We start from the raw sequence: 24403 nt of genomic DNA, 5'->3' as shown, positions 1-24403 counted from the left end.
TTTAGTCCTGTTTTGGCATTTCTCTCACTCCTTTCGCCTACCCCTCACTCCTTTTCTCCTTCCCAGATGCAAACCTCCAGTAAGATTCAGGGGATTTACCTGTGAGCTCAAACAGGCCCTGCTGGTGGGTTGTGGTCACTGTGAACACACAGGACCTGGAGACACCTCACATGTAAAATGTGGCAAAGTAAACACAGCTCAGAAAGCTGTTGAATTCTCCAAACTAAAATGCTGGTCAGGATGGGTATATCTGTATATACCCACAGTAAAGGAATCTGTAGTTCTTGAAACCACTTGCTGCCTTTTTTTTTTTTTTATGTATCCTGGTTTTCTTGCTTTCAGTGATAATAGAGCTCAAACTTCACTCTTGGATTACTTTTTTAAAATCTTTTGTTTACAAACATAATATAGTCCCTCCTTGTTTCTAGTATAGGAAGAGGGTACCAGGACAGGCACTAAAACACAGCACAGAAAATGCACAACCCAAAGCCCTCAAAGTGGTCCTTATCCAGCTTCCAGAAAAGGAAGCAGCTACTTTTTAGGAGAAAGCTCCCACAGGTTGCTGGCAGCATTTGCAGCTTTCTGAAGGGCAGATTCCTTTGCTGGTGCTTTCAGACAAGCCTGTTCTCCACAGGCCCTTGGCTCACCCTCCCACCCTGTCCTGCAGCCCAAGGATTTTACCAGCATGTTTTAATCCATGGAGGGTGGAAAATGGCTGAAATTTAAAGCAATTGTGTTGTCTTCCCTAAGGGCTTTTACAATTACTTTGTGTCACTGTGAGATCCAGTTCTCTTGCCACCAGATGGCACCTAAGCCCAGCTAACTGGAAATACAGCTTTTCAACAAGCCCAGAGTAATATTTTATTTCTCTAAATCTGCACATCTACAAGACCTGTTCAATTCTATTTATCACGAATTATTAAGTATTTATAGAAACATGAGAAAAGACACTCACCTGAATTTGAGCAGGGCTTAGTGAAGTGAGGTCACTCAGAGCTGAGGCCATTGCTGATGTGGTGGTGGTTGTGTCACAAAAACATTGTCAGCCCTTGATGATGAGGCCACCTCTCACAGGGTGTGGTTACAAGCAGAATCTTTATTTGGTTCAAATGACAGATACATGTTACATTTTGCTTTGAAACTACATCTGTATTGAAACCCTGAGATATGAACATTTAACTAAGTAATTTCTAGAAGGATGCAAAGGCACAAAGAACAGGAGGATGGAATTTAACCTCAGAACAGCAGTTTGCAAAGCAGTGAACAGCCCCTGCCCTGCAGAGCCTGGGCCAGGGGTTTGTGTGTCACCGGGTGGTGCCAGTTCCAACTGATGGTCCCACTGCTGGGCTCCATCCTTTGGGATGGTCCCATGCACTCAGCCAGGTGCTGTGCTCCAGATTTGGTCCCTTTGTTTCCAAAGGGATTAATCCAATCCACTGTCAGTGTCCTTGTCCCCTGGTGCTCTGTGAGGACACCCTTCACCCTCAGCCAGGCCCTCCATCACTGGAGCTTCTCCATCACTGCCAGCCCCTATTAAAAGCACAGAGGTAACACACAGATAAAAATCACTTGGTGGTCTTTAATGCTGAAAAAAGAAACGTAGAGCCCAATTTTTTAAAACCATTTCAATGAAACTCAGCAAGAAATCCTCTGTAGAGAAAGAGAAAATACCATTTTAATTCCTAATTTATTAGGATTCCCACACAAATAAAAGGAAAAGGTCATTGTAACTAGCAATCTTCAACGAGAGCTGAACAGACCCTTACTTTTAGTGTGCATGTGCCACCCACCTTTTCCTCTGTGATCAGTAATGTCACTGTAATCTTACCATCCTCTTCCCATGGGCTTGGGTCATCTGGTTGATGGCAGACTGATGACAACAGCAGATGGTCCTCGGGCTCAGTGACTACCTCTTGTATCAAGGGTCTCAAGGGGGCTGCTTTTTTATCTTTGATCTCCAGGTGTCTTTCTGAATTAGCAGGCTCTGTAAAGAAGCTTTCAAGAAGGGGTCTTAAGTGCTCCTCCTCTTCATGCTCTTTATGGCTCTTACATGCATTTGAAAAAATTGCTGTTGGAACTTCTTCTACTGATTTCTCAAACGTGCTTTTATTGTTTTCCTCTAATGCAGAATCACTGTCATTTGTCACTTCAGAAATTATTTCAATCTTTGGGTGATAGTCCTGCTGTAAAGGTAGAAAACATAATTGAAAATATATTATTCTTAGATATAAAAGCTAAAGGATGGGTAACTATCACTTGGATCCATGTAACAGTTGTCAGCTTCGATGTGGTGTTCTCCCAAAATGTAGGGAAGATGTGCTTCCCCCCCAGCCCTGCTGCTGTATGGATGGCTCTCAGGCTTCAGTGACCAACTGACCATAAACCAGCAACAGTTCATAAAAAGCCCTATTTCATCAATTCAGCAGTGTGTGGGCTGCATTGGATTACTTTACTCCAAACCTGACTAACATCTTCATTTGTCTTCAGTCGAGAGCTGAGCACCCTTTGCAGCATGACAGCTGCTAACACAGACTCCTTCACTAATCCTTTGTTCCCTTCCCTTGCCTTCTTTTAATTGGAGGCTTTGTTGACCAAGACATTTTGCAACGCTGCTGTGAGTCTGTGACCAAAAGAGAAAATAAATTCCATGCCTTGTGCTGACTGTCAGAAAAGTTACCTTGGAGAGATTTGTAAGAACATGTCCTGTACCAGCCCCTGTCTCCAGCAAGGCCAGGATGATTCTCTGATTAGCAGGAGAGCCAAAACTGTGCTTTTAGTCTTTGGTGCCTTCTTTTTACCCCTTCTGTTTCTGCTTATAGGCTTTTGCCTAAAAGATTAGTTTGAGCAAAGCAAAGTGCTAATGTGCACGAGGACTGGCCTGCAGTGGAGCAGAGGAGGGTCAATCTCTGTGTTTTCAGCTGAAATGTCAGATTTTATTCAGCAGCAGGTGCTTTGTTCTCTCTATTCAGTCCTTTGCAGCATATTTGTACTGGTAAAGTGTATTTTAAGAGTAATCTTCATTATAACATTACATACTACTAAGAAATTAAACTTATGTAACTGGTGCATTACTTGATCTTAGGTTTTCATTCTCCTATTTTTGCTACAGAATAATATAAAAAATTTAAAAAAATTTACAAGTGGATATGATCTGCTGAAATCATCCATTTTAGTTTATAAATGCATAACTGATTGCACCTCCCAACCCAGGATTTCAAAACTTAGATTATCCTCACTTTGCAAAACATTTGTGAATGTGTTTAGGCAAGCTTCATTACTGGAATTAATAAAAATGTTACCTTCTGAACAAAGATTTCCTCTTCTAGGGGAAATTCAGTTACATCTACATCTTCTAAATCAGGCAGTTCCTGAAGACAATCACAGACCATGAATCAGGGATTAGCTACTGTAACCCATGAAGGAGGACACCTCTGCTCCCTGGGAACCTTCTCCAGGGCAGTGCCTGTCAGGGTGTGAGGCCACGGCCAGCAGTGCCCCCCGTCCTCCTCTCACAGCTGGGGCCAGTGCAGCATGTCCTGAAGTGACACAGCTTTACAAAAACAGCAGTCAACAAGTACAACTTCAGATCTGAGACTAATGTTAGTGGGTGGAATTTGGTGTCAGCAGGGAGGTGAAGTAGCTGTTATTGTTGCAATCAGCAGGGTGCACCTGCAGACCAAACCAAAATCACTCACTAAAAGTCCTCCTGGTTTAGGTACATGGAATGTGGGTCAAACACTGCCGAGGCCTGTGCAGCAACAGGAGCTTGTTTCTGCTTGACAAAGGGATGTCACAACCACCACATTGCAAATCCTCTCCACTCTCCTCCCTTATCTCACTCCCCAGACCATCCACAGTCGGTATCCGAACCAGGACAGCTGTGCTGCTCCAGAGCCCCTCACCAGCCCTTCCCAGCCATCCCCTGCCATGTCAGCACTCCGGAACGTCTGCAGTGATGTGAGTACAGGAGGGGGTTTGCTGGGAGAAGCTCTTGCTGTTACTAAACGTGGCTGGAGAACAAAGTAGCAAAGGACACTGAAATGTGCATTAGTGTGTGATCTGGGTTTGGCTTTTCTCCTGCAGAATTAAAACAGTCCCTGTTTAAGATCTAAAGAAACCCCAGGGGTGCATGCTGAACAGTTCTTTATGTCACAGTTTGTGCAAAGGAGCTTCCTATGGTGCCACTGAGCACCAGGGGAAAAACAAACACTGAACTGATGAGTTCCTCACATCGTGGGTACCTACAGTATCACCACATATTTAAGCCTTTATTTCAGACCCTGCAAGATCTGCTTTTAAAGATAGTATTGTGTATGCTTTGAATTGCTGCCAGTTCTCTCCACTGTGTTTTTTAAACCCATTATTAAAGACAGCCAAGCAGGAGGAGGCAGCAGCAAACCCTCTACTGAAGCAGTGGGTTGAGCCCTTGGAGAACATGGAATTTTTTCCTGGGAGATTGAGAGCATGGCAAAGATATGAGACTTTTCTGGCAGGAGTTACGCATGGCAGTGTAAGGTATCAAAGAGTATATGAAGTGCTCTGGGAAATGGTAAGGCCAGAAGTTTGTTCTTGCTGGTTGTGTCACAGTGTGACACTGTCAGTGCAGCAGCAGAGTCCTTGTCAGGACACACTGAACAGTTCTGCTCTGAAGGGAGGGTGTATTTCTCAGTGGTATCCATGTCCTCCCCAGGGTTAAGTGTGGTAAACATGTTTAAAGGTAGCAGTCTTAGATAATACAGGACCATATTCCAAATGTCAATTACTTATTATATACCTGAATAATGCAAATCCTGCTTTTCTTGGAAATAGACCTCCAAGTTCTATTTTGAGAATTAATTTATAATACCTGATACTGGTAGGTAACATTGACAATGATGGGGTTGCTATTTCTTCCTTATGCTTTTTCTGCAATAGCTCACATTTTCAACTGCATATTTCATTTGAGTTTTGCTTAAGAGGACCAATGTATCTACTAGATTCTTTTTGATATGATTTGTTTTTAAATGAGAGCCCTCATTAGCTTCTCCAGAGAAATCAAAGAGATAGAAGGTCAACTTCAGGTGATTTATAGGACAAAAGCACTTGTAGGACAAAAATTTTAAGGATAAAATAAACTTTGGAAGCAGTGGTAAATTCTTTATATATGCTACATGGACAGAATGAATACCTCTGCAACGTTACCTTTTGGGTTCCTTTTACTTATCCTAATAGTAGAGCTCTCTTAAGAACCTGGGCATACTGGCCAGGATGTTACAGGAATTACCTTGGAGAAGACAATACCCACATGTAAACTGCTCAAAATCTCAGTCCAATACATACATCAAGATAAAGTTTCTCCAGTGTCTCCACTTGGAACTGCTCCATTCCAGCATATTCATCCCCTTCAGGAAGCAGGGCCTTGTCAGTGGCTGCCTCCTGTCTTGGCAGATCTAAAGAACAAACAACAGTCAGTTGGAGAGAACTAACTGAATAAAACAATGTCTACATTGCAAGAGCAAGCACTGCAGAACCAAACTGCTGGGGACTGACCACCATTGCAGAACTCACAGCTGAATCCAGCACTTGGTCTTTCCAGCACATTCTTGGTCTCTCTTATATCTTATATTGTATAAATTCATATTTTCAATTGGCAGTAATGTATTCCACAATCTATAAAGCATTCTTCCATGTGTGAGGGCACAAACCCACCTCTGGAGGGATGACCAGCTTCTGCTGGCAGACAGACTGCACAGTGGCACCAAGGGAAGCCTGTCCTGTCACTAAACCTGGCATTTTTGAGAAGTGCAGTTCCACCCTTAAGCTGCAGAAGTTGCAGGTTAAGCCCTCAGAATTTTTTTTATTTGTTGTATTTAAAGAATATTTTATCCAGTATTGCTTGATTTTCCCTAGTCACTGTGGAAATCTAATGGAATGTTCTTATCTATGAATCAGCAGAGGCTGCTCTAAGGCAGAGTTTGGCTCATCATCTCTGCACCCTCAGTTTGCTTTGGTTCCTCACTGGGTACGTTACCATCTGTCTCCTGGTTGAGATCTGCACATTTGTAAAAGTCTGGTTCCTGCACATCCTCTTGAACTCCAGCAGGAATATTTCCAGATGTGTTATCTTCCCTATTTGGCAGAAGTGTTATCACTTCATCACTAACATCGAAACCTTCATCTTTAAATTTCTCAGTCTTCTCTTGAGCTTCTTCCTCTTCTGATATATTTGAAGGCTTTGATGTATTAGAATTTCCATCACCATCTTTTGAATTTGCAGGTGCTCCTACAGAAGAAACAAGTTCATTAAAATTGCTAAGTCAATCTACCACTGCTCATCTAAATGTCCAAACATTACTACACTGGCCTAAAATATGCAGCAAAAGCTCCTACTTCACTTGAGCAGCTATTTGTGGATGAGTAGTCCTCCCAAGACTGCAGCAATGTTGTGGGTTTTCCCATCTCAACTCCCCAGCAAATAAAATTCCCCGGCAAAAAAAAAATCATCTAGAGAAAACACTGTAGTAAACAATTGGCTGGTCCTTATAGTTAACTTTGAAAAGACTCACAAGTGACTACATATTTAAATATATGCTTGAGGACTTTGATGAATCAGCAACAAGTGCTGGTTGTCCTCTCCTTTGTGCAATTCACTTGCTTGCAGAACAAATTTTACTTGTTAGTCAACCCAAAGAATATCAGATAAAGACTCCTCTGCACATTCAAACTGAAGTGATTACGGACAGCTTCCAAAGTTGTAAGCACAAACCTTCTAGGATATCTGTTGCATCTCCATTTACACATCTTGCACTTGTATCTCCTTCTTCCATGCACTTTTGTCTTTTATTTTCCTCTGCTTTTTGCCTCATTGCTGCTAATGCATCAATGCTATCTTGGATTTTTTTTCTCTCTCTGGTTTCCCATTTTTCCCTTTCTACTTTCTCAGCTTCAAGCCCTCCAACAGCCCAGGCTTCTGCACAGGCTCTAATGAAAACACAAAAACTCACTGTAATACAGCTATAAAAGCCCATCTTTGCAAGGACAGAGAAATTTAAAATAGCTTGAAACAGCACAAAATAGAAAAAAAAGCATTTAGCAGTGACAATCCCTTATGCAACAGGGATGAACGTGTATCTCATCTTGTATGTGGAACTGAAACAAAAAAACAAAGCTAGCCAAATGCTGGGGATCACAGCCCCAGAGACTGGGCTGGGCTTGGCTCGGCTCTTCCAGACACCCGCTCAGATTCTGCTGAAATCTGGATTTGCTTCTGCTCTACAGACTTGGCCTAAGAGCATTCTGCTCAAGAATTCTTTTGTGAAAAAATAGATTGCTTTTTTTCTAGGTATGTTAGATGTAGAAGTCTGCAATACAATACTCTTGTCCTCTAAGTCACCCACCTTCAATAAATTATACTGGTCAGTCTTCCTTTCCTTCCATGGCAATTTTGACAAAAAGTGTGTGAGTGATCATTAGCATTTGATCTTTATTGCTGTGTAATGAAGGTTGTGTTTCTTACCTATCCTTTGGGAAAACTGGTCTGTCATCCAGATATGTTAGTTGTTTTAGCCGAACAATAAGTGTTTTTCTATAATTAGCAATTTTCCTTATCACCTCGTTTCCCATCAAATTCAGCACGTGCTAGAGAAACAAGGGGAACCATTTTTAAAGTTGAATAGCAAAAAAACCCCAATCTGGATATGCACTTTCCCTGTCATTTCAGAAACAAGGGGTGAATAAAACACCCTGAGTGTTAGAGGTAATCAACAAGAAATAAAACAATGGTTAATAATGTTTCTTTTAAACCAATGCCTGTTGTGCACTGAACGACCCAACCAAACCACTCCATGGGGCTCACCCACACCCGACAGGAACCCTGAGCTGTGTTTGCCTTACCAGGTTAGGCATGGTCTCCAGAATAGTTACAATACTTGGATCACTGAGGCAGTTGTGGGAAAGATCCAGAACAGAAATACTGGGGCACTCCTGCAGGTGCTGGATGTCCTCCACTGTCCTCAGCTTGTTGTGAGCAATCTGCAGAGTCTGCAGGACTTTCAGACAAGCTGCAGGACAACAAGGACAAGGAGAGGAAAGGTAAGAGTTGTTGCTTCACAGAGGGGTTCCTGGAGCAAGGAAAAAACTGCATTGTCAAACTAATTGTTTGTATTGAATTTGGAGATTTTTTCCAAATTTGTTCTTCTGCTATATGCACTTTTTGGCTAGGCCTCCAAAGCTGCTTTCTTCACCCTGGGAGAAACAGCTGTTTGGTTTTGGGATAGTGGTTGTCCTTCATTCACATTTCAAACTAATTAGTTACACACGTTTCAAAATTTTCCAATGTATGCAAGTGGTAATGTAGGGGAATTGTTTTTATTTTCTGCTGAAGACAGAATAAATCTTTTAGCAGACATAAGAGATTCAGTAATTGTGTCTGCAACTGCCAAAGCACATCTTAACTGTAAAGTAAATAGTGAAAACTGGATTGTCAGCCTGTCTGCAACACAGATAAGACTGAGATGGTACTAAGAAGTGAGGAAAAAAACCCCTAATTATTCTAGGTATCCACGTGAAAGTAGTTCCTACGTATTTTCTCTTTTTTCATCGATTTAATTTGCAAAATACATAGGTTTGACTCCTCAACAGAAGCCCTGTGGACTTGGTATGGGATATTGTGCAAAATTCTATCATGAATAAAATTATCCCTTGAAACAAGTGCCACTGATAATAGCTTAGTCAGAGCTTAGGAACGTGGGCTTGGCCAAGGTTGTACCAACAGTTCTTACAGAGATTCTCAATGGTCTTAATGTAGTTGTTACTGATGTTGAGCGAATCCAGCTTCTGTAAGGGTTCAAGGTTTTCAATCTTCTCAATTAAATTGAGTTGCAAGTAGAGGCAACGCAGCTCTGTCTGGGCCTGCAGGTTCTCGATTTTCCTCAGGCCGTTGCACTGCAGCCACAAACACTTCAGCCCCGTGTACTCCTCCAGGTTCTCCAGCCGGTCAAACCCTGCACACAAAAGCTCTTTGTACCAGCACATTTAAGGAAAAAAAACATATATTTACCTCTGAATGCAACCCAGACCAGTATTTTAAGACACTTCTCAGAGGCTATTGTTTTAGGAAACAAAACCAAAAATATGTCCCTTGATTCCTACTGATCCCTTGAATGACTACACAAAGTGAATTAGATGTATAATCAGTTTATTTTTCTACCTTCATATTGAGACATTTTGTTTCCCAGTTCCAGTATTATATAAAATTATGCTTTTAATTTAAAAGAATGACTAGATATCTTACTTTAGTGAGCCATGAAATAGCTTCTCTGCTAAAATGCTACTTGGAATGATAAATCTGAACAGTCATGTCCACATCTTACCTTTATAATGCAAGTAAAGTGTATCATTTAAGTAGGGGGTCCAGTATAACTTCTGCTGTTTACAGATGTCCAGCAGAGTCTTTTTTGTCATTCTAAAATAATAACAAGAAGCAGAAGCAAAACAAAAAGTGTATTTCAGTGCACATTCTGAAATCTTTTGCTTCCTTACAGATTCCAATGCAACACAACTAATAGTTCTTTCACGCAATACAAATAGCTACAGCTTTCAAAAATTTATTTCAAAAATATTCCAAATTAAAAAAGCAGTAGGTTTTTTTAGAGTGGCTTCTCATTTCTACCTGTTTAAGTGAGTTACCAGACCCTTCTGCTAAAAAACAGAGAGTACGTAGGAAAATGGGTAGGGAATTAGAGAGTCCATCTTCCTGGAAAAGAGCAGCGTGATTCTATGTCAGCTTCTCCTTCCTTCCTCTCCAATCCTTTCCTCTGTTCCTTGTTGCTTTGGTACAGGACCTTAGGTGGCACAGCCGCTATGCAACATTTTTCTCAGACTAGAAAAATCAATAGTTCTCAGCCCAACATTTTAATGAAATGCTGACTCTGAAATAGCACTCAAGAAAGTTTTACTGTGCAGCTGTGGCTGGCTGGGAATGCCACGAGGAATTAACACAATGCCTTGTCTGAACTGATGCTGAGAAATGGTCAAATCTACTGGCAAATGACTCCCACAAGAGTTTGCACAATTTTCTCCAGATCCACTAAATAGACTACCTCATGTGGTTAGAATGTAGTTTGCTACTGTGGCCATAAAAAAACCAAACATCTGTACATCACTAATTCCTGATTCATCGATTATTCTTAAGTTCATCTGCAAAATTGTTCTCCAGTTAAGATCAACATGCAGAGCAGCAAAACTCCCACTGATTTCAATGATGCCAAGATTTAAATAAAACACATCCACAAGCAATGCATTACCTTACAGAGCCCCTCTTTTCTGCTGTCCTTTGACTGGATGAGCTGGTTACAGGCTCGTGATCAACACCTGATTTTTGTTCATTCTGTTGGTCTGCTCTGGACATACAGTTGACGGCTTTCTCTTGAGTTTTAACATCTTTGTAAGTAAGAAAAGGAGTTGCAATTTAACAGCAAGGGTGGGGAAAATGTGTCATGTTGCCAATTACTTTAGAGAAATATTGAAGAGCACTTGAATGTGAATTTCAGGAGGAGGAGGGTTTTAACCAAGATTTTTGCTGATAATTTTAATGAAACTTAATGTTTTTAGAAGGCAAGGTAGTAAAATAAGTAGTAGCAAACTTATCTGCTGAAATATGCATTTATTTTTTTTTTTAGATGTGGAAGTCAGGTAATACCCACTAGTCTTAAGATTATTATAATGTGCAGTGACAATAAAGTACTGGCATCAATGTTCTTATGGTCTTAGACATCTACTATGTATTACAATTAATTAACACTAATTTGCATTTAACAAGACTCTTAACTCTGCATGTAGAGAGACTACAGTAATGTTGTATCTGAGTCATCCCAAGCACTGTCTGTTAGCTTAGCTCTTCCACAGATTTACCCTTTTGCACTCCTTGGAAGGTGTCTGCAGAGCTGCACTCATTCACACTGTCTTTACACAGCCTTTGAGTAACAGGAATTTCAATGTTCTTCTCTTCAGAATCTTGCTCTGGACCTTCTAGTTGCACTTGTAGTCCGCACATTTAAAAAGAGACAGTACAAACAAGATGATTGTACCAGCTCATTTAAATATGATTGTAATTGAAACATAATAATAGGACTTATTTAATAGGACAAGAGGCAACGGGCAGAAACTGATGCAGAGAAGTTCCACCTGAACATGAGGAAGAACTTCCCTACTGTGGGGGTGACCATGCACCGGGACAGATTGCCCAGGGAGGGTGTGGGGTCTCCCTCACTGGAGATATTCCAGAACCTCTGGATGCAATGCTGTGCCATGAGCCCTGGGATGGCCCTGCTTGAGCGGGGTGTTGGGCCAGATGGTCCCAACCACTGGGGTCCCTTCCAGCGTGACCCATTCTGCAACCTGTGGTCTGTGATTTAGAGGTCAGGCCAGCTGTGTGATCACAACACAGGAAAAAGTACCTCTCCGGCAAGAGGAAAGTAAAGAAACAGAGGTAATGGTAAAAAAAGGGACAGGCAGGTAGCAATTGAGCACGCCTCAGTTATGGCAGGATTTCCAGTGACTTTGCTGGGAGAAAGCACAGCCTCGCATGGCATCCAGGTGAGTAGTTAACAGACGATGTCAGCGCATTGTGTCGGCCAGAGTGTCCCGAGCTGGTCCCGGCGAACCAGCCCGGGGCTCACCTGTGCTGCCAGCGCTGCCCTCACGCTCTGAGGGGGCAGCTCCGGCTGTGGGGTCGCCCGGCGGTGCCTCTGCCGCCTCTGGCGCTGTGACCTCCCCTCCGCCGCCGCCGGCCCGCTCTGCGGCGGGCGCTTCCATTCTCACAGCCCCCGAGTCAGCACCGGCCTCGCGGCCTGACTTTTGCAGGTCCCGGCAGGGCCGGGAGGGAGCGCGGCCCGGCCCCGCCGCCACAGCCCGCACTGTTGCCATGGCGACCGCGAGCGACGGCCCACAAGGCGGTGCGGCCGCTCCCGGCGGCCCCGCGCGGCGGCGGGGACGGAACGGCCCGGGGTGAGGGGGGAACGGCCCGGGGTGAGGGGGGACAGGTACAGAGGGTGAGGAGGGACAGGTACAGAGGGTGAGGAGGGACCGGTACAGAGGGTGATGGGGGACAGGTACAGAGGGTGAGGGGGGACAGGTACAGAGGGTGAGGGGGACAGGTACAGAGGGTGAGGGGGAACCGGCCCGGAGGGTGAAGGGGAACCGGCCCGGGGGTGAGGGGGGACAGGCCCGAGGGTGACAGGGGACCGCCGGGGCACGGCCGGGCTGCGGGGCCCCTCCGAAACAGCCCGGGCCGCGGAGGGGCCCGGACGGGTCCGTCAGGGCTGCGCGGGCGAGGCGCGCCCGGCCCCGCTGTGCCTGCTGCGTGTGTGGCGGCCCGGGGGATCGGGCCCGGCCCGGGCGGCGGTGGCTGAGCTTTGTGCTTGGTTTGAAATTGTATCTCCCAGTAAAAGGCGTGAGGGCTCGGCAGGCGCGGTGTGGCCGATGCGCTGCACCGCGCCCTGGTTCGGGGGCGGCGGGAGATGCGGTGGGAATGAAGTTCTGCCTCAGGGCTTGCGTTGTCTCCCGTGTAGCTTTTCGGCCTCCAAAGAGCCCGTTGTTTCTTTGCGTCTCAGCTCTGTCCTGCTGATCATCCTTGCCTCTCCTACAGGAAGTTCTTCATCTTCCAAAATTAGTTTTGACATGTTGGGCTTCTCCTGCTTGAATAGTTTTGTTTGTGGTGTCGTTGATCAGTGTCATTGCAGTGTAACTGATTAATAGCTAAACAAGAGCTAAACAGTACCTAAATCAGTGAGGATGATGGTAGGTGATACCCAGGTTTTAGCAGGCCGACTTGTGGGTTTTCTGTATCAAAACAGTGATCAGACTGTAACATGCTGAATCTCAAAGGTTATCCATTCAGTCTGAAAAGTTTACATGGCCCAAGAGCCGGTTGTAATTGCCCATATCTCTTTTTTTTCCAGGCTTGTAATCACCATGGCAGCAGTGGATCATTTCTCCCTCTTGTACAGGGAAATCAGTCGTTCCTGCAGTTTCTACATGGAAGCCCTGGCTCTGGTTGGAGCTTGGTACACCGTCAGAAAGTGTGTGTCTCTGGCGTGTGGCACTTACAGCATGCTGCGGCTGCACGTCATCCCCAAGCTGGGCGGTGAGGTTGATCTCGTCAGGCAGTATGGACAATGGGCTGTGGTCACTGGTAAGAGAGGAAGTGTCATATTTGCCTATATTTATGTGACATACTGTGCCAGTACTGTGAGACTTATAGCTTGTGCTGCTGGGTGAGCTTTATGTCACAACCTGGGGCCTGTATTACCTCTGGTTGCAGGTTAATCTGCTCGAGTGGCTGTTGCTCATTGCCTTACTAGATTCAGTTCCTCAGGATATGGACAAGCTAAGTGATTTGACTGACTGCTGAGAAGGAATTACAGCAATTTTCCCTCAAAATTTACAAGGTACACCATGAACACCTGCAAGTGTAGACAGAGATGCAGACGAGATCCTTTTTTTGCTGTGGTGTTTTCATATGTGCTCTAGTCCTTCAACACAGTTCGAGTCCTGTACCTCTGACATCTCTGCCTGTCACTAAGGTTCTGCTTTGAGCTCTCTCTTGTCATAGAAACTATAAAACTTGTGTGAGGGGGATTGCAGAAGGTGGCTGCTGACAATGTTGTCTTTAATGCTGTGGCTTTGAAATCAACATCTTCAGCGCCACATGATCTCAGAAAAGAGACTAGAGCTATAATTGAAAGAACTGTCAAAGAGAAGGCTGGGGTTGCTCTGTTTCTCCCCTTGTTCATCCTGTTGTTGTTTTCCCTGGCAGATAGCACGGATGGCATCGGGAAGGCGTACGCCCAAGAACTGGCAAAGCGGGGAGTCAACATCATCCTGGTCAGCAGGAACAAGGAGAAGCTGGAGGCCGTGTCCAGGAGCATATCTGAGACCTATAACGTGGAGACAGAGTTCATTGTAGCTGATTTCAGCAAGGGGCGTGAGCCTTACCCAGCCATTAAGGAGGCTCTGAAAGACAGAGAAATTGGGATTTTGGTGAATAATGTGGGAATGTTTGCTGGCTACGCGGACTATTATACTGATCTGTCTGAGGATATGCTGTGGGACACAATCCATACCAGTATTGCTTCTGCTAACATGATGACACATATTGTGCTGCCAGGTATGGTAAAGAAGAAGAAAGGGGCAATTGTGAACATTTCTTCTGTATTCTGTAGTCAGCCGACACCACTGGTAACAACCTATGGAGCCTCTAAAGTAAGTTGGGGTGTAATTAATGGTATGCACTGGAAAGTACATTATAGTTTGGTTGTGGTATGGGTTTTTTTAAACACTTGCAGCAAGGATATCAAAGTACTTGAAGGTTTTCTAGGGATTTGTTTAAATATTGGTGGTGAATGATATATGTATTATGCAGTAAACTCTTCATCCTCACCACTGCTGGGCTTTGAACCAAAGTCAGTGCTCTTTGATTTTGTGTGAACTGTGGCTTAACAGTAATTCTGGGAGAAATGTTGCCTTTCTCAGATGCACAAAGCAGAGTGGCAGAATTTAATCTCTCTCTTATTCAGCTGAACTGTGCAGACATAGCTCAAGTCTCTTACACACCAGTATTTGGTAGCTAGAGGGGCTGTACTCATGCTCAAGCCACCATTGTGACAAGGGCTGTGGCCAAATCAGGCCAGTGCTTCACCTGACACCAAGGGGTGGAAGGCTTTTTACACCATTGTACCACATGTACAGTGAGCCAGTTGTGTAAGGGAGAGCACTGGCATGATCCACATCACAGGATCTGCTTCTTATTGGCCTTTTCCCTTATCTGGCTCAAAAAACAACTTGTTTCTAAACAAAGGTTGATTTGTTGTGGTCATTCTCTGGTCCTTACACCCTCTGTACCTGGGCTGTTACCATGCAGCAAAGCACCCACTGCTTTTGCAAATTGTTTGAGCCACTAACCATTAACATTTCAGTCTCTATGCCAAGGTGTAAAATTCTTTACAGTAAGATTTTCTTCAGTGTGGAAACTGGCTTAAGGTTCCCGTTTCTGTGCAGAGTATCTGCCTCCTTGATTATGCTAAGTGTGTGTAGAACTGCACTCTGAACTAAAACAATTAAAAAGCTTGAATGAAAAAGAAGGAACAACCCCAAATATACCAAAGTTTCTTTATTTAGCTGGCATCATTAATGCAGTTCCTAGATCAGCAATCCAGTCTTAAGCCTGGCCTGGGAACACAGAAGGGAGAACAAGCTGCTCTAGTGTTCTCAGCCTCTTTGTGCATTAACAGTGCACAGTATTTGAAGTGATTGCTTTAGTTTTCCTAAATCACTTGTAAGAGCATTTGTACAAGGTGCTTTCCCAGCAAAGTGTTGGGAAAGCCTTTTGTGAGGCCATTTGGGAGCAGAAACAAGTTTGCTCACAGGCTGCTGTTTAAAATGCCTTTTCTCAGGGGTAGTGGCTGTGTGACAGGGCAGGAGCAGCAGCCTGGCATCAGTGGTGCTGCCCTGATAAGGCTGAGCCAGGCTCCTTCTGTCTGATTCCAGCAGTCCCAGTTACTAGTCTTGTGCCTTTTTTTTGCTATTCTGTAAAAGTAAAATGAGCTAAAGGAGGTAACACAGGTACACATAAACAAATGAATAATTTTGCATAAGGGAGTCCCTGGAAGTAACTAACCTGCCTTCTGGGGAAGGCAGTTGAATGCAGAATTCCCCTGTAAATGTATTAAAGAATGAGACTTTATTTTGGCCTTCTAACTGGGCATAGCTGGCTTTAATGCCTCCGAACACCCCAAAGATGTTTTAGATGAAATAAATGTTTCTGTGCTGTTTTTAAGCAGAAATTGTCAGATTTTGTTAAGCAGCACTTTGTCCTGCAAGTTACTGTACTGTGGCAGGTTTATAGCAAACAAATAACACATAGAAACACACTTAAAAGTGCATATTTTTATAGTGTTTATTCAAGTTTTTATTTATTGAGCTGATTTATAAAGTATGTTACGACTTTTCTGTAATTTTAATAAGACTCTGCCCTGACATTTCATTGTTTGGGAAAAAAAAAAAGAAAAATAAAGATGTCTTTGCTTTTGTCTTTCTAGATCTACTTGGACTATTTCAGTAGAGCAATACATTATGAGTATGCCTCAAAAGGAATTTTTGTTCAAAGTCTAACCCCAAGTACAATTGCTACAAACATGGTACCATTCAACAGCTGGTTGAACAAGAGATCTTTCTTGTCTCCTTCTGCTGAGGAATATGCAAGTCATGCTATTTCTACTCTTGGGTTATCCACAAGGACCTCTGGTTTCTGGAAGCATGAATTACTGGTAATGGAATTCATTCAACTATTTCATGTGGAAATATTCATTCAACTATTTGTCACGTAAAAATAAATCAAATTTTTACTTTCTTAGGAGTCTCAGTCAAAACTCTGCTAATATTCTGAAAAAGTGCCATGTGTATTGTAGGACTTCAAGGCATTGTGCCATGTTTTCTAACTAGTTCTGCTTTAGAAAATTATGCTTGGGCATGCTTATTTTTAAGATGGGAGAGTGAATCCAGTTCCCACTTGAAATGCGCTGCAAAAATGGGAAAGTGACAAGTTTTTCTTAATTGGCACAGAGTATCTCGTTTCACTTGGGCTATTGCTGACTGGCCAACTGTCTTCTGTGAACAGAAACAGCTTTTTTTAGTCTTAATGTATTGAGCATATTTCTGCGTTGGGGAGGATGCATTAATAGCAGGGAAAACCCCCATACTTTTGTTCTAATTTATCTGGAAGCAGGTTCTCCATTTGTTAGGGTTTTCATTTTTGGGGGGCAGATTGTTTTATGCACATTGGTCACATCTCATGTATCCTGCCTACTGATTTCCTGTACCATGAGGTTGATAGAAGGAAGTGAAGAAGTGGGGTTTAGTCCAAAGGGAATAAAAGAGATGGGAAGAATTCTGGCAAGATGTGGCAATTAAAGTCAAGTGGACAGTACTGCTGTTGGGAACTTGTCCAAACTGCTTTAGGATTTATTTGCAGAACTTTACTGTTCAGTTGTGGGTGCTCCTTCCAAAACAGCTAAATAGCTTAACTTCCAAGGGCTGGAATTTAAGGCTTAGTTGCTGATGCTCAAGCAGGTTTTGCCTTGCTTTGGTAGTGATTTGAGAAGCAGTTGAGTGGAATGTTTCCTAACGTGTCCCTCCCTTTCCCTGTGCTCTGTTCCCCCGTTGCCTCTCCACAGTTCGCGCTGGCCGAGCGCCTGCCGGAGTGGATGTGGGCACGGCTCGCCCTGTACCTCGGCGGGATCGTACGCGAGCAAGCTTTGCACCCCAAGTGAAACAGGGGCATCCAGATGTCCTGTGTGACGCGTGGTCAGTGAGCAGACTCCGAGCAGTGCTGCAGAGACGTGTAATGAACCTTGGAGGACTTCCTGTAACTTACCCAGACCTTGTTAAACAAGCTATGTAACCTAGACAGCAGGAGTGTGGATCCTTTCTGTATCCTTGTATTAAACAGCTCCTCTGGTGCTTTCCTCTGCAACAAAATACTGATGTTCTCGGTGTTAATCTCTGTTCACTGTCTCATTGAGGTAGCTGGGCAGGAGCAGGTACAGTTTTATTTCTGACAGTAAGTGACCGTCTCTCACATGATGTCCATTTATAAAGCTGACAGAATTTGAGAATCCTTCAAATCCCCCTGAAACCATGCTGTTCAAAAAGACAATCCCAGTCGACCGTAAGAAGTTGTGAAGACAGGGAGCAGGCTGGGGGGAACAGGGGCAGGGACCCACGACAGGGGTTTGCCTGCACCAACCAAACCCCACCTCAGCTGGCCCTGAACACCTCGTGCTTTGGGCAGTATAAAACTAGGGGTTGTGTGGCCAACAGTGACTTAGGCTCGTTTACAAAGGGGAGTTAAACACAAGTAACTTTAGCAAGGCCTTAAATGAACCTTGAGACAGGTGAAGCTGGAGGATATTTCTATCCCCGTCTCTGGTACTACCCACGTGTTCCTTGAGCAGCCAGACCCCTCACCCGGCCCCGTGTCCCCACATTCCCGAACTCCCTCACCCAGCCTCGTGTCCCTGCATTCCCAGACCCCTCACCCGGCCCCGTGTCCCCACATTCCCGAACTCCCTCACCCAGCCCCGTGTCCCCACATTCCCGATCTCCCTCACCCGGCCCCGTGTCCCCACATTCCCGATCTCCCTCACCCAGCCCCGTGTCCCCACATTCCCGATCTCCCTCACCCAGCCCCGTGTCCCCACATTCCCGATCTCCCTCACCGGCCCGCTGTCCCCTCACTCCCAACTCCCTCCCCCGGGCAGCGGCTCCGCCCGGTGCCGGGCACTGCGCGTGCGCATGCGCGGGGCTCTCGCGAGAGCTCGGTGGTAAACAGCGCCCAAGATGGCGGCGGGCCGGGCGGCGGCGGCGGAGCGGTGAGAGCGGGACGGGAGGGGGCGGGGGCGCTGCGGCTCCCTCAGGGCTCGGGGGCGCGGGCGGGCCCGGTCGCCCTTCCCGGGGCTCGCTTCCCGTCGTCTCGGGCTGCCTCGCCCGCCGGCTGTCAGTTCAGCTCCGCCCTGCCCGGGTCGGTGCCGGCCGCGCTCGCTGCTCTGCCCCGGCACCGGGCACGGCAGCGCTGGGCTCGCCCGTTCGCCGGCGGGGCACCGGCACAGCTCCCGGTGCTGCTCCCCGCGGCCACGGCCGTGCCCCCCGGGGCTGTCCCAGCCCATCGCGGTCCCTGTGCCCGTCCCCTGCTTCGGGAAGAGCTGCGGCGAACCCCAAGCGCAGCTGTCCCGGGGCACGGGCAGGTTGGCAGGGGTGAGCCCCGTCCGGCCCCTGGCGAGGAGGGTGTTAAACAGGGAACTTGTGGGCGTGCTGTTCCTTTGCGCTTAGTTTCCATCGTACTTCAGCATCGTGCTCGCGTACAACCTGTTATCAGCCCTAAGCGTGTTTGCCTTGCTTATTTGTTTGGTTGTTTTATTTTATTGCCATAAGGGTTATAAGCGAGGGAAGTGATAAGGCTGGCAAAGCTCGGCCAAGACCAGCAGTCAGACTACTGTGCTGTAACTGTGTCGACTTTAGGGATGAAGGGGAAACTATAATCACAAGCCGTCCCCAGCCTGTCATGGTGTTGTCAGTCAAGGGAAAACTTAGTAATGCTAAATAAAGTTAAATAAAAATGAAGCAACAGCTGTCACATTCAGAGCGGCTTCGTTCTGTGGCTGTGCTGTGAGGTCAGTCCATCATTCCCCTAAATAGTGTGAACCCCCTAATAAGGCTCCTCCTTTCCAGCCCTGGTCACAGCTGCAGTGTGCAGTTCTGCTCTGCTTCTCCGGGTGGTGTGACAAACCAGGCATAAATGTTTCTCCTTGCTTATCTCTTAATGGCCTTTAATCTAGCAGTTGCTGGTTAAGTGTTTGGAATGCAAAACAATACTAGCATTGCAATTTTTCCTGAGTGCATTGTGCACTTTGGAACATCAGGGGAAGAGGCTGTCCCTCCAGGTGGGAAACACTTCCAACACGTTCCTTTAGCTTCACATTATTGCATTCTGTAATTAGCCCTTGTTTTCTCGGGTGCCCCTGTTTAGTAATGCATGTCCCAGCTCAAACAAATTTGAAAGACTTTTTTCATACCGATTTTCAAGCACAGGGACTGCAAGTTTACCTTCTCTTCTGTCTCTTGTCCTTACCAGACCTTGACATAGAGTTTGAATCTGATTTTTTCCTCTTTGCTTCCCTTACACAAAGTGTGGTTGAGTTTGGTTGTTGCTGTTGACTGTTCTGTTGTCAGATTAACACCCAGATGTTCCACATCTGCTCTGGTCTGAGCAAGGGAGAGACTCGAATGTTACTGAAAAATTATTAAATGACATGTGAACATTTTTCCTGATTATTTCTCAAATGAGCCACCGAGGGTGTCGTGTTTTGGGGTTTTTTTTAGGTTTTCAGATTGTACAGTTGCACAAACATCAATCTAATTATTTTCTATATTGCCCTGCCTTACAGGTTGGCTTGCAATCAGCTTTGCTAATTCTAGGGAGTTAACTTTGCCATCAGAAATGGAATACAGGACTCAGCTACCACATCCTGAGTGACCAAATCGTTTAATACAAAATGGAGAAGAAGCGTAGAAAGAAATGAGCCTGTTTGTTAGGCTTGACCTGGAAAGACCATGAAATCTCCACTTATTCTGGACCCAGCTTTAAGAATATCCAGTTGATCAGCACAGCGAAAGCAACGTTTACTGAAACAAAAATGAACTAGTTTATAAAGAAGAAAATTGTGATTTGAATATATGGAATTTTTGGAATGAAACCATTTTCTTCCATGACCATGAAGTTTGCAAACATCTGGTTTGTTCTGGTTGTTCTTTTACTCTGTGGCAAAAAACACTTTGGTACCAGACTAGGGAATTCCTCTCAGGAGGCTCACATTTGTCCTGGATGTTCTCGCCTTACTCTGAAAGTGGAGTTCACCTCGACAGTCGTGGAGCATGGTAATAAAGAGTTAAGCAGTAAAAAAAATCCATGTGAAGTTCAAGTGTATGGTACTGATTTGTGGTGTTGTGCAGTTGTAACATTCAGGGTTTCTGTAGAAGAATCATCTGCTAAATTCTCTATATTCAAAAAGAGAAACGCTTTTTCTGAGGTTCTTTGCTTATCTGGATACCGTGTTCAAAGAACAGGGGAAGGGAGAGGGAAATAAAGAGGGTGTTAAAGGTGGAAATGGAGTGTGAAGGCTCAGGTGGGCAAGTTTGGTATGTTCAGTAGCTGTTTGTTTTGAGGAGTGACAAAGGCAAGAAGTCTCTGTGGATTTGCTTAAGTTTGGAAGTGATAGTATGTGCATGGAAAAAGTGCAGATAATTGCACAGGGAGCAGGTGAAAGGCCAGGTGAGGCAGATGTGGCTGCTGAGATGGCAGGGGAAGCAGTGGGACACCTTGGCCCTGCCTGCCCTTGCTGCCTCAGGTCCCTGTGATGTCCCCGTGGTGCTGTGCTCCAGGGAGGGTGGCAGCAGTGACATTGCTGTGCCTGGGGAATGTGGGGGGTGTGCTGGGGCTGAGCCCACTCCCAAAGCACTGCTGCACATCAAGGACTGCACTGTTGGATTGGCTTCATTGTCTGAGCGTGTGGTAGTTGGGAAAGTCAGTAATTTGCACTAAAACTCAGTACCATGCAGAGCCTTAAACCTTACCTGTTAAACACACTGAATTGGCAGATAAGTTTGTACTGCTGGATGTAACAGTAAGTCTGTTCCCTCTCCCCTGCTCCCGCTACATCATTTCATCTTCCATGATACTTAAAATTCTACCTTCCTTTCAAAGGTTTTTATCTCATCTTGCAGGTTTCCTGATGCAACACCCCCCCCATTATGTAGCAGAGAAATAAATTGCAGATTTCTAAAAGCAATTAAAAAGTGCCTCAAATTGTGGTTATTTGCTCTAAATAAAGAAAGAGTCAGACTTTGTGATGTGAATGCATGAGTAAGCTACCAGTTCTGATAAGCTGTGCTCTTGTTGCAGAGTATATTGTGGCTTTTAATGGATACTTCACAGCTAAAGCCAGAAGCAAATTTATTTCGAGCGCACTAAAAAGTAGTGATATTGAGAACTGGAGGATTGTACCTCGCAACAACCCAGCCAGTGACTATCCCAGCGATTTTGAAGTCATTCAGATCCATGAGAAGCAGAAGGATGGAGTGCTCACACTGGAAGACCACCCGAACATCAAGCGTGTGACACCTCAGCGAAAGGTCTTTCGCTCGCTCAAGTATTTGGAGTGTAAGTGATTGTCTGTGATCAGAGATCATGAGATCTGCTTTGGAAGTGTTCTCAGCCTTATTCCAAACCATCAGCGGAGCATTACAGAAATGAGAAGTGTCCTGCAGTTTTTCTTTAATTTACAGAAATCTGTTGTTTTGCTTAGAAAATTACCATGGCCCTGTCATAACCTTTGCCAAAGCATGGCAATGGTTCTGTCTACAACACAGAAACACTTCCTTTGCAGCACTCGGTTACCTGAGACTATGGACCTCTGTATCCCTAGCAGATAAACCAGAAGCTTTTACTGATTTTGATGAGAGAAAATAGATACTCAGTAGTAACAATATGATGTGTGTATTTGCATAAAAATCAAATCTTTTGTGTTTTTCCTCATACTGTTTTTTTTCATCCTGATGCTGCATAGCTGATCCAATGCTGCACTGCAATGAAACCAGGTGGACTCAGAAGTGGCAGTCATCCCGCCCCTTGAGGAGAGCAAGCCTCTCCTTAGGTTCTGGCTTCTGGCACGCAACAGGGAGACACTCCAGCAGGCGCCTGCTGAGGGCTATCCCTCGCCAGGTTGCTCAGACCCTGCAGGCAGATGTCCTCTGGCAGATGGGTTACACAGGTAGGCTTTTGCTTGTTGGCTTGGAACAATAACCTTGGAAAAACAAGTGAAGTGTAAGGAGAGGCTAACTGACTTCTGTGTGTTTATCTCTCATTGGGTGCCGGATCCAGAAAGACTGAGGAATAATTTGGTTTGAAATGCACTGTATATTTATGGAATGTTCATCTCTCTGTGTGTGTACTGTGTTTAGGAGAAGCTGGTCATATTTATGATCTTTGGCTGAACTTCTGAATTGGAGTGGGAGTTTATTTAAGATCTGTGACTTACTGAGGTTGTAAATCGCATGCTACATTAAACAAAAGTTCTCTTTAACTTGATAGAATAAATTTACTATGGAACTGAATCAGAAAAAATAATAATGCTTTTCTATTAATAGGTGCTGGTGTGAGAGTAGCAGTGTTTGACACTGGCCTGAGTGAGAAACATCCACATTTCAAAAATGTAAAGGAGAGAACAAACTGGACTAATGAGAGAACCTTGGATGACGGTGAGTTACTGTGCAGTTTTCCAACTATTCCTGACCCTGGCATGTTTTGCACTTGCTGCTGTGCTGCCAACATCTGTTCAAGCCTTATATTTTGAGATTTGAAGCTGAATTCTGCGGTGTCTCAAGCACTTTGTACTCAAACCAAGTTCAGCAAAGGGTATTAAGGTTCCAGGAGGGTGTTGCATAAATCTCCTTTGAATCATACGTGACACTCCTTGTGGCTGTGGAAAAATGTCAGGGCAGGAAGATGTTGTGTAGGTGTAAATGCACTGTCACAGTAGGTGGCAGTGAGAGCAAAGCCCACAAGGCTGTTTGCTTTCCTACTCCTTTTTATTTTGCTGTTTCATACTTCTGGGGGAGAGCATTTACCTTCTTTACTGTGCAGTCCTAAACTGAGCAGAGTTTTGGCACCTCCGTGGAAAGTTTTTCTGTTCAGTATAATTGAACATTTTATTTTCCACAGTATGTTTATGTTCCTTTTTCAAATGTTGTCCCTAACCTGCCCTGACTGTGTGCTGTCACAGATTATTAACTCCACACAGTTTGGGTCAGTGAGTCAGCTGGCAGTTTAATCTCTCTAGAGTTCAAGGCAGATGCTTATATTGCTGAGTCTGGTGTGCATCTCTGTAGTTTTATCATGTGTAGTATTTCTTTACATTGCAGCAGCTGCTTTTGGTAGCTCTGTTCTGTGCCCACACAGTTGCTGCACAGGCAGACTTGGAGTACAAAAATATAATGTAGGCAGTCCAATAAAGCAAAAGCTAAATTACTTTTTTGAGGAGAGGGGGAAAAAAAAGGTGTTTCCTTGTCTCATTGTTCATACTTAACAAAATACAGTTATTGCAGAGTCGGGATAAATATTCTTTAAGAAGTTTACATTAAACTGCATTGACTTTGTGAGTTGCATTTTCCAAAATACTGTTTTTCTCTCGTGATTCCGTTGGTAGCAATCAGGAGTGGATGGACTGCAGAGTGTATCACTCAAGTTTCAGCAGCTGGTTTTCTGGCTACCCAGGGCTGCAAACTCTGTCCCCACTGAACCTGGTACCAAAATGCAATTCAAAAAGACTGGGACTGAACCCAGTGTTTGTGGTTGGTTGTAAAGTCGATAAATTGATGTGATTTTTGCTGTAGGTGATGCTTAACACTATAAATCCTTGGCAATGTTTGTCTTCTAACATCTTATTTTGTTTCCTTCTGGTGATAGGTTTAGGCCATGGAACTTTTGTGGCAGGTGTGATAGCCAGCATGAGAGAATGCCAGGGATTCGCTCCAAATGCAGAACTGCACATTTTTAGAGTGTTCACCAATAATCAGGTAGCTATTTTACATGTGTTTCAATTTCTACCTTTCTGGGTTAATGCTGTATTAATCCTTTGGGAATATTGCATGCACTTGTAAATGTAGACATGGATAAGTAGGAAGGATAGAGATATTTGTAAGAGACCTACCACAAGATTTCTTACAGTTTGCAAATCTGGTATATTTTTGAGAAATAGTATGTGGAAGTCTGATCTGTGTAGTGTGGGAGCAATCACTCAAATGTACTGAGCAC

At 44.6% G+C, this 24403-nt stretch overlaps 3 protein-coding genes and 1 long non-coding RNA gene across 12 annotated transcripts in view; 2 read left to right on the top strand and 2 right to left on the bottom strand.

Moving 5' to 3' along the window:
• Nucleotides 1-1076: 1076 nt before the first annotated feature.
• DNAAF1 (dynein axonemal assembly factor 1) lies at nucleotides 1077-11919 on the bottom strand. 2 transcript variants are annotated; one of them, XM_027749975.2, is made up of 13 exons: nucleotides 11658-11919; nucleotides 10891-11016; nucleotides 10284-10419; nucleotides 9351-9442; nucleotides 8760-8981; nucleotides 7873-8039; nucleotides 7496-7617; nucleotides 6746-6960; nucleotides 6011-6262; nucleotides 5320-5429; nucleotides 3300-3368; nucleotides 1829-2183; nucleotides 1077-1530 (listed from the first exon to the last, which is right to left on the bottom strand). In XM_027749975.2, exons 1-13 carry the CDS (start codon nucleotides 11902-11904, stop codon nucleotides 1424-1426), a joined length of 2220 nt encoding a protein of 739 aa, XP_027605776.2. In that variant the 5' UTR covers nucleotides 11905-11919; the 3' UTR covers nucleotides 1077-1423. The 2 variants fall into 2 exon arrangements, with proteins under 2 accessions (XP_027605776.2, XP_027605777.2); XM_027749976.2 differs by having other exon boundaries at nucleotides 1829-2180.
• On the top strand, nucleotides 11902-17516 carry HSDL1 (hydroxysteroid dehydrogenase like 1). Of its 3 annotated transcripts, none has more exons than XM_039382580.1 (5): nucleotides 11902-11985; nucleotides 12939-13171; nucleotides 13796-14241; nucleotides 16077-16304; nucleotides 17211-17516. In XM_039382580.1, exons 1-5 carry the CDS (start codon nucleotides 11903-11905, stop codon nucleotides 17304-17306), a joined length of 1086 nt encoding a protein of 361 aa, XP_039238514.1. In that variant the 5' UTR covers nucleotide 11902; the 3' UTR covers nucleotides 17307-17516. The 3 variants fall into 3 exon arrangements, with proteins under 3 accessions (XP_039238514.1, XP_039238516.1, XP_039238515.1); XM_039382582.1 differs by lacking the exon at nucleotides 11902-11985 and adding an exon at nucleotides 12006-12020; XM_039382581.1 differs by lacking the exon at nucleotides 11902-11985 and adding an exon at nucleotides 12066-12075.
• LOC120323501 lies at nucleotides 16974-18305 on the bottom strand. Its single transcript, XR_005563999.1, has 2 exons — nucleotides 18255-18305; nucleotides 16974-17676 (listed from the first exon to the last, which is right to left on the bottom strand). It is a non-coding gene; the product is annotated as an uncharacterized LOC120323501 (long non-coding RNA).
• Nucleotides 18178-24403, top strand: part of MBTPS1 (membrane bound transcription factor peptidase, site 1) — a 25405-nt gene continuing 19179 nt past the window's right edge. For 5 of the 6 annotated variants that reach the window (XR_005563996.1, XR_005563994.1, XR_005563997.1 and 2 more), the window contains exons 1-6: nucleotides 18178-18407; nucleotides 19980-20469; nucleotides 21494-21751; nucleotides 22158-22361; nucleotides 22738-22848; nucleotides 24056-24165. Coding sequence is in view for 1 of the 6 variants with exons in the window: in XM_027749970.2 (XP_027605771.1) it covers nucleotides 20283-20469; nucleotides 21494-21751; nucleotides 22158-22361; nucleotides 22738-22848; nucleotides 24056-24165 (870 nt within the window). In the remaining 5 variants the exon portion in view is untranslated. The remainder of the gene's footprint in view (nucleotides 18408-19979; nucleotides 20470-21493; nucleotides 21752-22157; nucleotides 22362-22737; nucleotides 22849-24055; nucleotides 24166-24403) is intronic. The other variant, XM_027749970.2, reaches the window with a different exon arrangement.

The sequence above is a fragment of the Pipra filicauda genome, unplaced genomic scaffold, assembly GCF_003945595.2.
Source record: "Pipra filicauda isolate LSUMZ 115617 unplaced genomic scaffold, ASM394559v2 scaffold273_size1055052_pilon, whole genome shotgun sequence".
In the NCBI taxonomy this organism is placed as follows: Eukaryota; Metazoa; Chordata; class Aves; order Passeriformes; family Pipridae; genus Pipra; species Pipra filicauda.
The sequence above is the reverse complement of the archived record's forward strand: the minus strand, read 5'-3'. Positions and strand labels throughout refer to the sequence as shown.

What these genes read in the sequence shown, in the direction of transcription:
- HSDL1 (XM_039382580.1), top strand. Translation starts at nt 11,903, where the DNA reads ATGGCGACCGCGAGCGACGGCCCACAAGGCGGTGCGGCCGCTCCCGGC. An exon ending in ACAATGGGCTGTGGTCACTG is followed by an intron (nt 13,172 to 13,795) that starts GTAAGAGAGGAA and finishes TTTCCCTGGCAG; the next exon opens with ATAGCACGGATGGCATCGGG. An exon ending in TCTGGAAGCATGAATTACTG is followed by an intron (nt 16,305 to 17,210) that starts GTAATGGAATTC and finishes GCCTCTCCACAG; the next exon opens with TTCGCGCTGGCCGAGCGCCT.
- DNAAF1 (XM_027749975.2), bottom strand. Translation starts at nt 11,904, where the DNA reads ATGGCAACAGTGCGGGCTGTGGCGGCGGGGCCGGGCCGCGCTCCCTCC. An exon ending in TAAGACCATTGAGAATCTCT is followed by an intron (nt 8,040 to 8,759) that starts GTAAGAACTGTT and finishes GTTGTCCTGCAG; the next exon opens with CTTGTCTGAAAGTCCTGCAG. An exon ending in AAGCCCATGGGAAGAGGATG is followed by an intron (nt 1,531 to 1,828) that starts GTAAGATTACAG and finishes TGCTTTTAATAG; the next exon opens with GGGCTGGCAGTGATGGAGAA.